The sequence below is a fragment of the Myzus persicae genome, unplaced genomic scaffold (assembly GCF_001856785.1).
Source record: "Myzus persicae strain clone G006 unplaced genomic scaffold, MPER_G0061.0, whole genome shotgun sequence".
Taxonomy (NCBI): domain Eukaryota; kingdom Metazoa; phylum Arthropoda; class Insecta; order Hemiptera; family Aphididae; genus Myzus; species Myzus persicae.
Window position 1 is genome coordinate 305,653 of NW_019101224.1, and position 16,476 is coordinate 322,128.

The following is a 16,476-nucleotide window of genomic DNA, read 5'->3' on the forward strand; positions in this document are numbered from 1 at the left end:
CAGAGTGACTTTAGCTCGGATAATTGAAGTACTCTGTCCTGCCGAAAATCTGTCGACTGGAAACATATTTTTTCCATTTTTTTTTTCGGAAATACTAGAAGATAGAGATAACAAAAATGTGTTTGTTCTTTCCTTTATTTATTCTTTTATGTGGGTAACACACATTTAGCTTGATAATAGTGTCCGCAATACTTCTTCTCAAGTTAACAGATAAAAATAAATACTTTAACAGTGACTATAATTTAAATTGCAGACATTATAAATATTAGATGATTAGATGATTATTATTTTTTAAATTCGAACAAATTAAAATATCAAACAAAAATTTAATTTGTCGCCAGTTTTTTTTTTCATTTATGGACAACAAAATGCACTGAGTTTAACTTTAAAACGTTGAATACTTTGTTTTAAAAATGTAATTGTTTACATTATTTTTTCTAAAGAGAGTTAAAATGAAATTCTAGTGGAATATATTTGAAAATTTGCGTCCAAAAAGTGTAGTGATGTTTTAATAATTTATATGCTTTCTAGTTGTACAAGGATAAAAACTTTATAATTTTTATAAGTTAAAACCCTCTTTCGAACCATTTATTCTGCATGAAACAAAAGTTTTCTTTCATTTTTTATTTTTATTTTTTTAACCATGTTCTAGGAAATAATCTTAACATTTAAATCACTGATTAAATATCTAAACAAACTTTTATTGAATTATAATTAATAATTTTCTTTTGCATATATTATACTTACCTATTTGTATATGCATATTGCATATACATTTCACTGGTTTAATGATTGTATTTGTTATACCTACATAAATAATTGTACATAAAATACCAATACATGTCGAATTTTTCTCGAATTTTTCAATTTTTTCTTTCCTGGTTTTCCCTTGTATTTATTTACATTATATCTAATTTAGTAAACTAAAAAGGATTACACTTTTTGCATGCCAATAATAATTGTAAAAAAATAATGGTGCTTCGTCGCTCTTCGCTAAACTGACATTCATCATCGAGTTACGAAAATTAAACAATTATAATTTTATCTGTCAAATGGTTGACAAGTAACATGTTCGTTATCAATGTGTACGGAATAAAGAATATTTTAGGGGAGCGGTTACACGTGAGAGGAAAAAATACAATTATTAATTATTACGAATTTGTCTAGTTTTACCCCGGTGAGTAATATTATTTAACTGATCCCAACGGCCGTCAGTCTGATTTCCGATTTGGACAGAGGTCTTTTTTTTATTTTTTATTTTTTTTTGATCGTGGTGAAAATACAAAAGCAAAATGAGACAGGTTTAAAAATTCCAATTAAATTAACTTTCGTTAAAATTAAATTCGAGCAAAAAATAGTTTAAATACGAATGGTTATTTTAAATCCTCCATTATTTAGCCCGGTATCATCAATCAATCTCATTTTAATTTTCTAATAATCGTCAGGTTATCAATTATGATTTTTTCATATAAGAAGGTTTAAAATGATTGCTTTAAAGAGTTACTCCATGATAGGGTTTGCTTAAAAAGTAAATAAAAATAAAAATACATCTATTTTATACTTTCTGAAATTCAAATTTTTTTCATGGATACCTAATACCTATAAGTTCTATATAACTATTGGTTTGAGAAAATCTTATCTTTACCTACCAAAATTATTAAAAAATGTTTATTTAAAATATTTACAATAGTTAATAACCTTAATTATCCTTAATTGTGTTTATTTCTCTATCATAATAATTTGTTCGCTAATTAGTTTTGTTAAAAGACAATTTTAAATGTTCTTTAATAATTTTTGACATTTTATATTACATTTAGGTACTAATTATATAATTAATTTAAACGAGTAATCATATCTATATAATATAATAGCATACATATATTTTCTAATTCGAATGATGCAATCAATTATTTTAATATTTCATATACACATATTTTTTAAATGTGCACACAGTTATCGCATAATAGCTCTTACAGTATAATTAATCGCAGTTCATTACCGTTATCTTAGTTAATATTAATTTACCTTTTATTCGCACATATACGTAAAACCATCCTAACGAACATATTTTTAAAATAAGGTATGATTAAACTTTTGCTATTCATGAATTGTATTTTTAAGTCTATTATAGGGGCCCCGAGCTATATTAAACTCTACTTTGAGATACCACAATAACGCGTATATCCATGCTGCCTATCTTATGCGAATTCGCCAAATATTTGCAGTGATGTTTTTATTCAATATTAACGACCTCAGACGATCATTCCGAACATAACTCGGTCGATCAACAGGTACGCGCATGTATTCTAAAAGATATTGATGTTAATCTCAACGATAGGCTATTGATTTGAAAGATGAGAAAATTTCAATAATTTAATTACTGGAATTTGTGAAAATTACTTGAGCGTTTCTATTTCCTTTCAAGTATGCAAAATAAACACACAACGTCATTTAAAAATCTCTTTTAAAATGTTTTCCATTAAACATTGGCATTAAAATAAACATGTTTTTTTTTTTACTTAAGAACTTTAAACTCGGGATAATGGCGTTCGGTGTATTCCTTAACAAACCCCGACCTTTATAAGACGCGTATAACGAAGGGTATGTACAAAAAAAAAAATTCTATACACTGCAGTGGCGGACTGCAATTTGTTGCTTGTTACCGAGATCGAATAAGAGAAAATTACAGTAGTGCCCTCGAATGGAATGACACATTAATAATTGAATAGACGGGTTTACTTTCCTATACGTAAAGTTTGGTACCACCTTCCGTCGTCTATATAAGAATATTAAATAAATAATTCTCACTGGTATATCAAAAATCAGCAAAAGGTCTCTTGAATAAAGTCGATAGAATATTCATGGGACCAATATCCGAGTCCCCTCCTTCCACGTGATATACCGTCGTACAACACACCTCAATGGTCGAATTTCCAAAGGAAATCCCTTGTTTGATTTTTAATCATTGCTCGCACATGTTTTATATGTTTGTTCTTTTGATCTATTTAGGGTTTATATCATCGACGCCGTTTTGGTTGGTATCAAATGTCGGCATGCCAGCAGTAGATATGTTTTTGAACCTCGGTTGCGTCGGGTTCATATTATATATTAGTACCTATGTACTACGCTGGGTACCTAGCTTTTTTAAACGCTTTTCGCCGTCGTTAACTTATACAGTAAAATAACGAAAATCTTTCAAAATATTTTGAGCTACTGTTCTAGAAAAACTATCGACATTTTTTTGAAAACACATTGGATTTTGAAATCCTAGATATATCTAGATATACATTTAAACATATATATTAGTCATACACCAAAACTGATTATTAATAAATACGTATATATATTATTATAATTTAGTATATTATTTGAGGATGATTTGACACTCGTTTTTAAACATTTAACGGGATTTAAACATTTGTATCCGAATACTTGTTATAGATAAGTTTAAGTTATATAAGTAGCTCTATTGTATTTATTTAGTCATTAAAACATATGTTACACATTTATTTATGAACCTATACATTTTATAGCAAAATCTGTATAGAAGTAATGGATTTTAAATAATTTAGATGATGTTTGTGTGTATAACATCGATAAAACGTTTATGTTTTTATTGTTGAAAACATGCCTGAAAGTATTATAAAATGTCAATATATTGGACTGTCGTCTGTTTACTTTCTCATAATATTTGTTCTATATATAATCACTGTTTTGTTTTTAAGAGTTGTAGGTATTAAATCGATATGAATATCATGATGTACATGCAACTGATAGGTTTACCAAAACTACTTTACAACTTTTCGTTTTATTATTATTTATGTACTGTATTATTTTTTACAACACGATCAAGGGCGGAAAATATTGTCCCAGGACTCCAATAGATTGCTTGCATCTACTCTCAACGTTTCTTTATTACACCAAACAGCTATTAATTTTCCCGCTGCTTTACTGAAACTTCTTATTTTTAATTAATTCTGACACGTCTCGGTTTTTTTTTTTAATTATATATTTATTCATGAAAAAGTGAAAAATAACCGTTTCACCGTTGGTATAAATATTTATAAAGGGACAGACAATAGGATTTTGATTGATGTCAAGCGGTCGGAAAACAGACATGGGATCCTAGTGTAATAAGACTGCTGTATAAAGAATAGGTACACTTGCCGAATCTGGGAATTATTTTTGCAATTTAAATTAGGCACCTTTTTTTCTGCCCGCTGGAAGACCGGAAAAATATAACCCTATCTTTTTTGTTGAATAAGACAAACGTTAAAAACAACGTAATATAGTTTATACTTTATTGATAAAAGTACTTTGGGCTCTTTACCTTAACAAAGCACATTTAAAAGCTTATTTTGCCAAACATGCTGTCCTTAAAAGTCCCTAGGTTCTTGTAAACACTTAAGGTATTAAAAATGTAAAACATCTAAGTTTGGGTCGGATAATTTTCCGGTTTCTGTTGGTTCGGGAATATTGCACGTGGTCTTCCTAATGTTTACAGGCGCCAACTTCTCCGCATTTCCATTTATTCAATACTTGACACGTAAGTATATTACACTGTAATAAATAACCTTTGTTATTTGTCAACACAAGGAAGAAAACGCGAAATATTTTAAACATAAATATTCATGTCGCACTGAGATAGAAAAAATGTATCAAGTCAAAAGTCTTGAATTCATTTCTACTGTTTTAGTAAAAAAAACTACTATGAATAATCCAAAGGTTAAAAAGAGAGAAAAAGTTATCTAACGAATTTATGTTGTTTCTAGTATGTCAGCCAAAGATATATAGCTTAAGTGACCCAAGGAAGTTTGTTTAGAGAAGTATCAAAAATTCGAAGTTTTTGTGACCCGGGATACAGTAATAATAATAATAATAATAATAATAATAATAATAATAATAATAATAATAATATTACGACAGTATATATAATCATATAATATTATATACCATACGTACTTCCGCTAAGGATGAGCAAGTTGAAAAAACGGAGGATGAATGTTTAAACTATCTCGCAGATGCCTTGAATGTCCAGAATGTCATTCCGCGGTCGGTCCTTTTTTGGGGGGGTGCATTTTTAAAACACTGGTAGACCACGGAAGGCTTCGTTGTTTTAAAATGGCTTGGATTAAAAAAGAAAAAAAAGGGAGTTATTATATAGCTTAGATGTCCTATGTCACGTAAAATGGTTTAATATGAATCCAAATTTGTTATGCCGTTACGGTAAAGATTATCATATGTACGGCTTTCACGGATTTCAGTAAATGAGGGACAACATGAAAAGTTTTTGAATCTCAAAGGTTCGTAGTTTTAGAATATCCCGGCTAAGTCTCGTTAAAACTTGTTCAAAATAGTTTTCATTGTATTACAATTATTTAATTTAGGTCTTTGTTGTATGTATATTTCCTGTGGCTTTTATATTTTTATATTTAGAACTCATCGTTGGATATATTACCATCATTTTCAGCCATAATACATTTAAACGCAGTATAAAAAAAAATTTAAAAATGTATTATTTGGTCGAATTACATTTATCCAATAAGTTTTGTTCGTCAAATATTTGACAAAGTAAATCTCCGAGCATAATATAAACACATAATCCTCGTATTTTTCAAATGACTGGAAACTATATTCACATTTAATAATATATAGAGTTAATATTGTTATACCTGCTGGCTGCTGGCTTCTATAATGAACAACAAATAATTTAAAACCATTGGAGGGGAGGGACGATTTGCAATCATGTTAAAACAGTAACCGACCCTAAATCGTCGTTGACATAGATATGTTGTACAAAATGTAAATAACTATTTTTAATGATTCAAACCATTATTATGTAATTCAGTTTTTGGTATATTTCTTATTCAATAAACGTAGATAGGGTCACGAGAGTTATCGAGGAATTATTAGTTTGTGTAGGCAACCGAATACTATAAAACGCATTAAATTGGAATTACATTTTTGCCGACATTCGTGACGGAAAGACAAACGTTTGTAATTGCATGCGAGTACCTTAACAAGCATAGGTATATAAAGCGTACAGGTGGCCTATAGTAAATGCATATCTATAAATAAAGACTGGGATATATGCATTAATAATTTAAAATGTTTCAACGATGTTGTAAATATGTAAGGAAAAAATAAAAAATAAATGCTCCAATTTTATAATAATAAATATACATTATTAACAATTAACATTTAATATATATTCAACGGTAAAATTATTTTTTTAAATCGGGTTTTATTAACAAATTATAAAATTCAATAATAAAATAATTATATACCTACCTTTTAGTGTTTTACAGTTATATTTAAAAGCCATGTTTAGTATTTTAACAAAAAAAAGTAAGTGTATAGTATATATATCTATAAGTGAATTAAAAAATACTTTTACACTAATATATTCAGTTATTTAAATAAATTAAAAACAGTGTAAGAAGCCTATGAGTATATAACAACGTAGGAAAATACTTTTAATTTTTACTTATCTCACAATTGTTTAAATATCAATATCGTGGCTTATCATAAATGATTAAGAATTCTTAACAATAAGAAAATAAAATAATTTCAAATTCAACTGGGTATTTAATTATTAATGACTAAGAGTGAATCTAATATGAAATGTGAAAAAATATGGTATAATATGCCTTAACCATCCGAATATACTTGTGTAAAAGCAAAATTAAATTTTTTCTATGATAAAGTCAACTCGATATGGAGTGGCAACATTTCAAACCCTTGCATTATTCGTGTATATTATGTATAGGTGCAGTAAACGTACAAAATATGTAATTCCTCTAACTGGATACATTAAAATTGTAAGTTTAGTGGTTACGCGTAATAGTCGTACGAGGAAACCGCTGTGAGTTTAGAAATGTGTGTCGGCATAGTCTTGTGCATCGAATTTCAAGTCCATTCATCGCTCCTATGAAGTTGCTAATTTATTTAATTCATCCTTTTTTATCCGTGTCCACAGAGCCTCCGTCGTTGACAGTGAAGCCGAGACCGCAGCACGCGAAAAGCAACGCCGTTGCGTCTTTCTACTGTGGCGCACGCGGTGACCCGCGGCCAACCATCTACTGGCGGAAGAACTTGAAAAAGGTGTCAACGTCGCTGAGTAGGTACGAGATCGTTGACAAGGTGGTCGGCGATAGTGAGACCGGCTCTGTGTTGCGCATTGAGCCGACCCGGGCTCCGCGGGACAACGCGGTCTACGAGTGTTTCGCGGAGAACGGCGTGGGCGACGCAGTCAGCGCGAACGCCAAGCTAGAAGTGTACGATGGTGAGTGAAAGTACCAATTCATTTATACGATTAGTAGAGTTACATAGTTTGGGGTTGTGGATTAAAATATTAAGCGAACTCGGCAACGCAGACGCTAGTATGTAGTTCATAAGAAAAAAAAATATTAATTTACATTTCCAAACAATTAATTTATTAAGACTGTCCTCTACAGTATTCAAAATTAGGGGATGGTTTTCCCTAAAAGGTTTTCAGATTACATTGAAAATAATTGTTGTTTTTAATTATAGTAATTTACATCATATAATATAGGTTTAACGAATACTATACACTACCAACGAAATTCATATTAATCAATGATGAACTTATATATGATTTTACTATTTAAATTAAAATAAGCATGCTTAAAATTGTTTTGTTTTACTTAGAGGAAGGAACTTAATATTATGCCGAAGTGTAGGTTTCGTCGTATAAATTACTTAAAATACTTAGCTAGAAAAAAAATGAATTTTGTGTAGTGATATTTTCCTTTACTCTAACCTACCAATAATTATGACGCTGGATAATGTTGTGCGTTCGACACGATACGTCTCAGCCGACCGAACTCAGTAGCCGCGCGTATTTGAAAACCTCGGCCACCCGTTCGTCAGTCCGTCTGCAAACGGTGTGGGTGCATGGAAAAGAAATAATGTTTCTTCACCACCACCACCCCCCCGCGCTTCAACTACTGTGTTTGTTATTCCTTTACTCCTCTCCCAACTTCCATTTTGCAGAGGGTTTGCCAAGTGTTTGTTCGCTCAACCGCCCCCCCCCACACCCTCCCATTAGACTACGGTTATTCGTACGCCGTTTCTGGCGTGAAACTGGAGTCGTCGCGCTATATCGCCGTCGGCCGTCTCTCTCGTCCCGTCCGCGCCAGAGCTGCCGTGCTGTGAACACATTTCCTATTCGAAGTTAATCATGTAGAAGTTTACAATAATATAAAATTCCCTTTTACTCGATTTGTCGGAAGCGCACTATTTCTGCGTCAAAAAACGCATTCCCTACACCCAACGGTGGCGGCGTCGTGTATTTATTTATTATCTCGCGTAACGTCAACGGCAATGTTCTTCTGTACGGAATGCGTATGATTTCGTTTCTTTTCATTCTCGTTTTTGGTCCGCTTGATAATATCAACTATACCTCTCGCCCCTCACCCGCCAACCCGTTTAAATGATTCGTCATCGGGGTTTGTCAGGGCGAAGGTACATTAATTGTGTTGTGTTTGTCCACACCTATACATGGTGCCGCGGCCGGCGACACTCGGAAACGCGCACGCCACACACCTCCCTAGCCACAGCCACTCTATTTGTGTGTATATATATAGCTAAAGCTCCTTCTACACGCTGCTACCACTCCGGTCGTCAGCGTGTTCTATCGCGGAACGTCCTTTAAGACCCATCCAGGCGCTTAATTGAATTTAGCACACCGAACAGCCGAAGACAGCGACGTCAATAAAATTTTCGATTCCACGAACTAACTGCAGGGTCTATCTGTCACGGTTCGTATAAATTCATTATTAACGCATTCGTCCTACAGGGTCCGTTTCGTATTCGCGAACCACTCAAAAGTTGCCGGCAGGTCCTCCTCGCCGCCGATGACTTTATAATAAATTCATAGTTATATATACACTTCTTATCCTCTGGTGGTATGGCGGAGTAGGTACGCTTCCGTCACCTATTTCCAACATTAAATGTCCCGCAAATGCCCGAGGGGATCGTTGTATGCCCAAATACTATTTCACGCGTATTGTAATATAATAATATTATTATTATTATTATTACTATGAAACCGACCTATATTATAGTAATTAATACGTTTCTTGTCAAATTCATATAGTCGACCGTCCCGTTGTGGTTGTATTATAATATTAGGTGGGTATACTCTTATAAAACATAAAATCAAGATTTTCCGATGATCCCAGTAAAATGGTGAAAAGATCATTTTTATTCTTTATTTTATTTTATATTATTTTAAAGGATTTTATTTTAGTAACAATAATGTAATCAATGATTTATGTTACATATTTTGGCAATGCATTTAATGTATATAACTGTATTATTTACATATGAGAAATCGTATTGAAAATTGAAATAGATTTGATTGATTTTTTTGTATACCGCCTAGCTACACTTATACGAGTAGTATATCAATACCATATGCAGTTGAATTTTCTAGTGATATTTATCAATTTAATTCTGTTAATTATCTTAAATCATGAAAATTTATATGGCGTAAAATATTCATAAAAACCGGTTGACAATGTATTAAATTTCGTACTGTAATAACTACGTATATACGATATAACGATTATAGGCATAACGAATGCTTCATCACGTTTTTCGTCAAATTATAACCAATTAAAATAAGACAAAATAATAACCGCATTAGAAAAATTGTTATTGAATATTTCGCTCGGCGCCTATCGTGATAAGCATGACAATAATGAGTGACCTAATTTACGAACGAAAACATTGAGCTTGTAATACCTTTTTTCTATATTAAAAAATTATCATATTTTATTTTGGTTTATAATAATTTTGCAATGTTGAAGTATCTATATTGTAAGAATTTAGTGATGAACGAGTAATTGGGGACTGCCCGGGAATAGTAGGTATTAAAAAGGTCGATTTGTTATAAAATTACGAGTACTGGACACGATCAGTTTAATTTGTGAAAGTTCCAGGAAAACACATTAAAAAAAAAATACGAAAATACCGAAGTATACATTAATGAATACCTACGTAGAATAAACAGGGCGTACTGTTTAAATAATTGTATAATTTTGTGTAATTACATAACCGATATTTGAAATGAAAAAATAAATAAATTGTACGCATACCTTTAAAGCTAAGAATGTTTATAAATTATTTAATTAGGAGATGTGAATCGTGTCCCCTCACGTATCTACCTACGTATTTTAATATGATACAGACATTGGCATTATGTACCTATTATGTGAGACTATATTAACAGTACCTATATTCTAAATAATAAATGCGTAGAAATGTTTGAGGAACTTGTGAATATGCTTTGGTGACTGTTAGAGTTATTAGTTGTGCGTCATTCTACGACGTGTCGCACTCAGCTTTCAACCATAGGAAAACGGGTGACTCGTTATGTCTGATCAGAAGTGCAAGGCTCCTCAACGTACATATTATTATTACTATGCTCGTAATGTTATTCTTTAGACTTAAAACAAATCATGCTAATTAAATAAATAATACATTTTAAGACTTATTTTATAATGACTTATTGTGTTACTAATAAGAATAATAAAGGATCCAATTTATCTTTAAATCATTAATTTGACTGACGAACACAAACCTATAGGGATCGTTCGTCAGTCATCACGTTTCTATATGCTATTAAAACTGTTTATATAATAACTATAATACTATAATAATACGTTGATATCTTCCAAGAATTTAGTTTTAATATAATATGATGGTATATGAACTATTATATCATCTGTGTGCAGTATTATATTATATTGAGTAATAATATAACCAGAATATTATTATTTTCGACATAAAATCAATGTAAAGTTCATAAGCGTATACCTCTATATACATTTTAAAATAACGACTACACACTACAAGACCCTTACTTAGTCTTATATTAGTATGCGTATGTTAATGTAATTATATTTTCTATTCCCTTAAATATGTGTAATATAAGTGTCATATATTTTGGCCGTCAACCCCTCACAAAATAATAATTATAAGATTGGTGGGTTATATTTTTTACGTACAGTTAACTTTTAAGTTAAATTATAGATCTGATGAGTTATACGATTATGGAAATGTAAATTTATTTCGATAGGTTTATAAACATAGCAAATTTCAAAAAATTATAAACTGACTGGTTGGTAATTGTGTACGTGATATTTTAAAATAATTTGAATTAAAGTAAACATATAGTTGTCCATGTTTAGATCATAATAATTTCCACACTTTAATTAATCAATTAAAACGTGGTGATGAACTCTGAATGCCGTTAATTTTTAATTCCTATAAATGTTAATATATAACTTCTACATCACATAATACTATTAAATAAAGGTGAAAATTATTTTTTTGTATTACGAATAACCGAATAATTTAACTAAAAATATTTTGTGAATTATATTGACCTTAAGCCTTATTCCCAATAGCAATTATTATCGTGCGCAAGGGGGTCAGTGGTCCGAGGACTCTCATTCGGCCTGTGGGAAAACTTTTTGAATTATTTATACATTCGAATAATTATGATTGCTTATGATGTGGTATCAATAACCAGCAAAAATTGATTAACAAAAAATCATACATTTAAATATAAAATATGAACCTTACCGGTTTTATTTTTTTTATATCAATAATTGTGTATTTGTAGGGTTATTAATTTAATTCTTGCATAAAATCATACGCGATAATTTTAAACTATTTTTAAAATATGTTTTAATGATCAGGGAGAAAGATGATGTCAGGCCGAAACCATTTAAAACCTCTCCTAACTTTTTATACTTGTGCCAGTAGTAGTTCTCAATTAATGGTCAATTTGTAATCAATAGTTTGTTTGCTCTTCGGCCTATTTATTTATGATAGAACTTAATAAACAATAATAATAGAAACATTTTATTGTTTTAAATATTTTACAACGGTTCTTTAATTTGTTTCCATTATTCTTCTAACAGTTATAAAATGTACTTATTTTTGTCTGTATTGTTTCATTGGTAATATTGACAAATATATGAGGTACCTTACATTTTTTTTTTTTTGCTAAATGCGTTTCGGTCTCAATAATTTTTAAAGAGGCTTCCTAACCTCTTTTCGGGTAAACGTAGTGGAAGACCGTATCGTTTTTGGACTCGTGTTGTTGACTTTTAGAGTGTGGAAACTTTTTTTCTTCTGTACAGTCGACCAGGCGAATTTCGTTTTGGTGGGAAGCGGGAAGGGCAAGGAAAAAGTTACCGGCCATTAGAGGTGTATAACAACAAATCACATTAAAACGGACCAGATGCGACCCCGGTGTGAAAAGAATAGCGGAGCGGGTGTAAAAATGGCGAAGAAAATGAAAATTAATGGGAGAAAGTTAAAAGACCGCGGCGACGACCTAGCGGTAATTTTTCCCGCTCGGTTACAGGGAGAAAAACTTGCGTGGAGATGACGCCGCTTTTTTCCCCATTCCCTTCATTTTTGGCGGTTTACTGTTATTATAAAGTTTACACGCCCGAGGGTTGATTGATACTGTACGTGCGGCGTGCACGATTAGGGAGGTGACGCGCTCATTTATCACACCAGAAGCCAAAACCGACACTAATGTCAATTAATTCGCTAATTCTTCCTTTTACTTTTTTCCCTAGATTCTATATTTACTCTTTAGTTGTAAACGTGAATTGATATTAGGAACTAGGTACATTTTATATATTATATATGATACCTACGTAGATCGTAGGCGTGGTGCTTAAGTTTTTATTACGTCAGTATAGTTTTGGTACAGTGAAAGAAATATTTTAAACGCTGACATCGTTTTATAATGCGGCAACGCGTGGTATTCGTAAAGATAAGCAATAATAATGCACTACCACCACACAATATTCATTAGCCACGAATTTATTATATTTTATGATCTTCGTGAAATTTACACAGAGAAAAAAAATATCTACAATTTGTCACACAGCATCCTAATGCCATTTCATAATTTAATCGTCATAATATATTAATGTTTATTGAAAAGTTATTTATTTTTATAAACAATAAACATTTATATTATAACATTTTTGTAATGAAGTTTTTGTTACCTACTTACCTCCAACTTGATGTTTGTATATTATAAAAAAAAATTTTTGGGAATAAAGTTTTAATTGATTTAGGGTTATCTTGCCATTATCATGTATATTCTCATTTTTCTTTGCCCTTATTTATGTATAGATGAAAATGTAAATGCATTTTACATTTTTACAATATGTAATATGTATGTATATATATTTTTCTCTAATTGTGTCATTATTGTTTTTGGCTATTACTATGTTTCATATTATATCCATGTAATACTTAGTTTAGTTATTCTAGAATTTAATTTTTTTTTTCATTTTAGCTTTAATATACAACTTTATTTGCTGCATGGTCAGTGATTACATAATTTATTTCTAAATACCTTTTTTTTATGTATAGATCAATTTCTTTGAATGTAATAATGTAATTTCTTTGTATTTGATATTATATTATTAAAAAATTGAGAATAACCAATGGAAAACTATCAATGAAATTATTATTATTTACAATTATTAAATCATTTTATTACTTTTAACTGTAAAAGATAAGGAACACAGATTTATTTTTAGTTAACATTTTTTTTTAAAAAACTCATTAGTTTTATTTAATTTTTGGGAAAAAACGAAGCAAGAAATAATTTAAACAGTTCCTACATTGTATACATTATAAATAACTCGAACGATTAAAATATTTATATTAAACGGCTATAATAATTTGAATAATATGTCGCCTTTTAAAAAACGATGTCAAAAATAGAAAATTAGAGTCAAAATGTTGTAAAATATTCTGATTAATACTGCGTAATATTTGTTGCACTATATGTGCACGTGAATATGTATATTACGATTAGGAACACTTTAGGATTTAGAAGATAAATACATGACTTTCTTAATTTTTTCACTGTCATTGTATAATAAAACTGTAATTCGTATTTATTTATAATTATAATCTGCTGATTATTTCGTAATTCTTCCTTTAATATTATGTAGTTATTATTAAATTTGACTATTTTTAAGGGTTATTTAGGGCTAGGGACTTCATGCCCTTAAAAACCTTAAAATATGCATGCATTCATGTCCTAAAAAATCAATAAATATGCTATTAAAATGTGCATTTAAAAAAATTATATTCTTTTAAAAAATCATTCAGCTAGGCATTTTTTAATTATTTTTATTATGGGCTCACTCGAAAGAATAAACACTTCACAAAACCAAAATACGAAGAACGCACAACACCAACTGTCAACTATTACTATTCAACTATTCAAGGGACCATCTGGCCTCTATCTACAACTAGTCATAGCCTATAAAATGTTTTTTTGGTATCATTATCGGCTTATCGGCTATCAGGAATCACGAGTGTGGTAGGTATACCGATAATTAACAATACAGTTATAATGATAGGCGAGAAAAACGGAATCATTAATTTTTAAATATTTATATCCGGTCCAGGAAATCTATTTAAAATAAAAAAATTTTTATAAAACTGAAAACTTACTCCTCGTATAAATAATATTGTCAAATATGCACTAATAAAAAGAAAAATGGTAAAATATGCATTTATAAATGAAATATGGTCAAATATGCAAAATATGCAACTTTAAATTTTAAATATAAACTTGTATTGCCATGAAACAAATTTCTACTTTACTTAGCTATGTTTTTAATGATTAATTAAAAACATGCAAACTCCTAGAAGTCCCGAGCCCTACTTATAACACAAACCACGTGAATACCAATTATTGTACTCATAGCAGTTAACTTACTAATACTTTTACTACTAATTAAATAAGTTATTATTCGTCTATTATTATACATGCAGTACTCAGAATTTATTTATCTTTTTATTCTATTTATTTTTCTACTAAAGTAGTTTGCCGATAAATACTTTATGTAATGTATTGAACTGACCGACCAAAAAGCTACATCTCACCGTTGTGTTGGTGTATCCGTATAATCCTAAAATTTCCGGAATATATCGCCTTCAGGGCCGAGAATAATATACGACTTATCAACCGCAGGTAAACCTAGAGTTTTTTCTCTTTGAGAGACGACAGGACCTTCTCTCTTTATATTGTTTTTCTCTACGGAAAAAATAAATAATACGTTTTCCTTCGGAGATTAAATAGAAAATACGACGGAATATATAACTTGAAAAAAAAATGAATCAGATATACTTGAAAAATGCCTTAAGTGCGTCCTCGGAAAGCAGAAAAATATTCGCCGAAACTACTTTTGCGTGTTTGTTTTTTACATACTGTTGTCGTTTGTGTATTGTACACTATTTGATAATAATAATAATAATAATAATAACTCTGATTTTAAATTAATCCTTCTCCCTTCTGTTCCTCCTCTTGACCTCACTCCTATGACCCTTCTTATATTTCACTAATGTAATCATAAAAATGCGACTGTTACGACCCAATTTGTTGTTACTGTTGAAAAGTTCACTGTTGCCCGGTGAATAGAAGTAGTGGAGCGAACGGTAGATATGGTGGGGATATAGGAGAGTGAGGTCGTGCGTGTCCGGACTTTTAGACACGACATATTTATATACGTTTCGACAGTCTTGCGCGAGGTTAGAGTTTGAGAAAATAACAAAAACATCGGAGGCTAATAATTAAACTCAAAAGGTTTAGGCCTCATCATAACGCAGAAGTTGATTTTAATTTAAATGGTTTCAAAAAAATAAAAAATAAATGAATGAAGAATTATGCATCATCTATTGTGGTTTATTTTGTGCTAAATTTATAGGTATGCGTACGGTTAGTCTTATTAATTAAGCTTGTACATCACGAAAATAAATAATTAAATATTATTTATTAACAGTTGTATTAATTTATTCAGATTTTCCAACTGCTTAACATCGTAAAGATACTATAAATAACTTTTTATATTATCATGATAATTCTAGAATAGATTTATAACATAGAAATTAATTGTTTTTCACTATGTTTTGTATTTCGTAAGAAACCTTGTTAATTCGTTTTTTAATGACATTGATTTAATTAATTTTGTGTCAATAAGAGCAGGAATAATACAGTTATATCCGTTGTATCCGTTGTATCCCTTAGATATCCAAAAGAACCTAAATATTTTTCAATTTAAATTTATTAAGTCTATAAAATAGATTTTAATTTAGTCTAGAAGTCACTAAAACTTCTAAAAATTATATCAACGGAAACTGGATATTCATGTTATATTATTTAGTTAAAATCTGCCTCCTAATCGTACCCAACCTTTCAACCTATGCAATTAGTCTTATATCATACTATGTTATAATAATAAATGTGAACGATCATTTGTATTATTTTGTATTAAGTTTGCTTATTGGTACCTACTTTGAAACTAAGTATATTATGGTTTTTGAATATTTTTAGCGTCTTTTTTTCAACTTAATTAAATCGTTAAGTTATTTTAATATTTTATTTTGCAAGTA

At 30.2% G+C, this 16,476-nt stretch overlaps 1 protein-coding gene across 7 annotated transcripts in view; it reads left to right on the forward strand.

Annotated features, from left to right (window-relative positions):
• LOC111028271 (tyrosine-protein phosphatase Lar) overlaps nucleotides 1–16,476 on the forward strand; it is a 153,394-nt gene that overhangs the window by 59,249 nt on the left and 77,669 nt on the right. For 6 of the 7 annotated variants that reach the window (XM_022306852.1, XM_022306853.1, XM_022306854.1 and 3 more), the window contains exons 4-5: nucleotides 4,505–4,546; nucleotides 6,980–7,285. In XM_022306852.1, the coding sequence (XP_022162544.1) occupies nucleotides 4,505–4,546; nucleotides 6,980–7,285 (348 nt within the window). The remainder of the gene's footprint in view (nucleotides 1–4,504; nucleotides 4,547–6,979; nucleotides 7,286–16,476) is intronic. The other variant, XM_022306857.1, reaches the window with a different exon arrangement.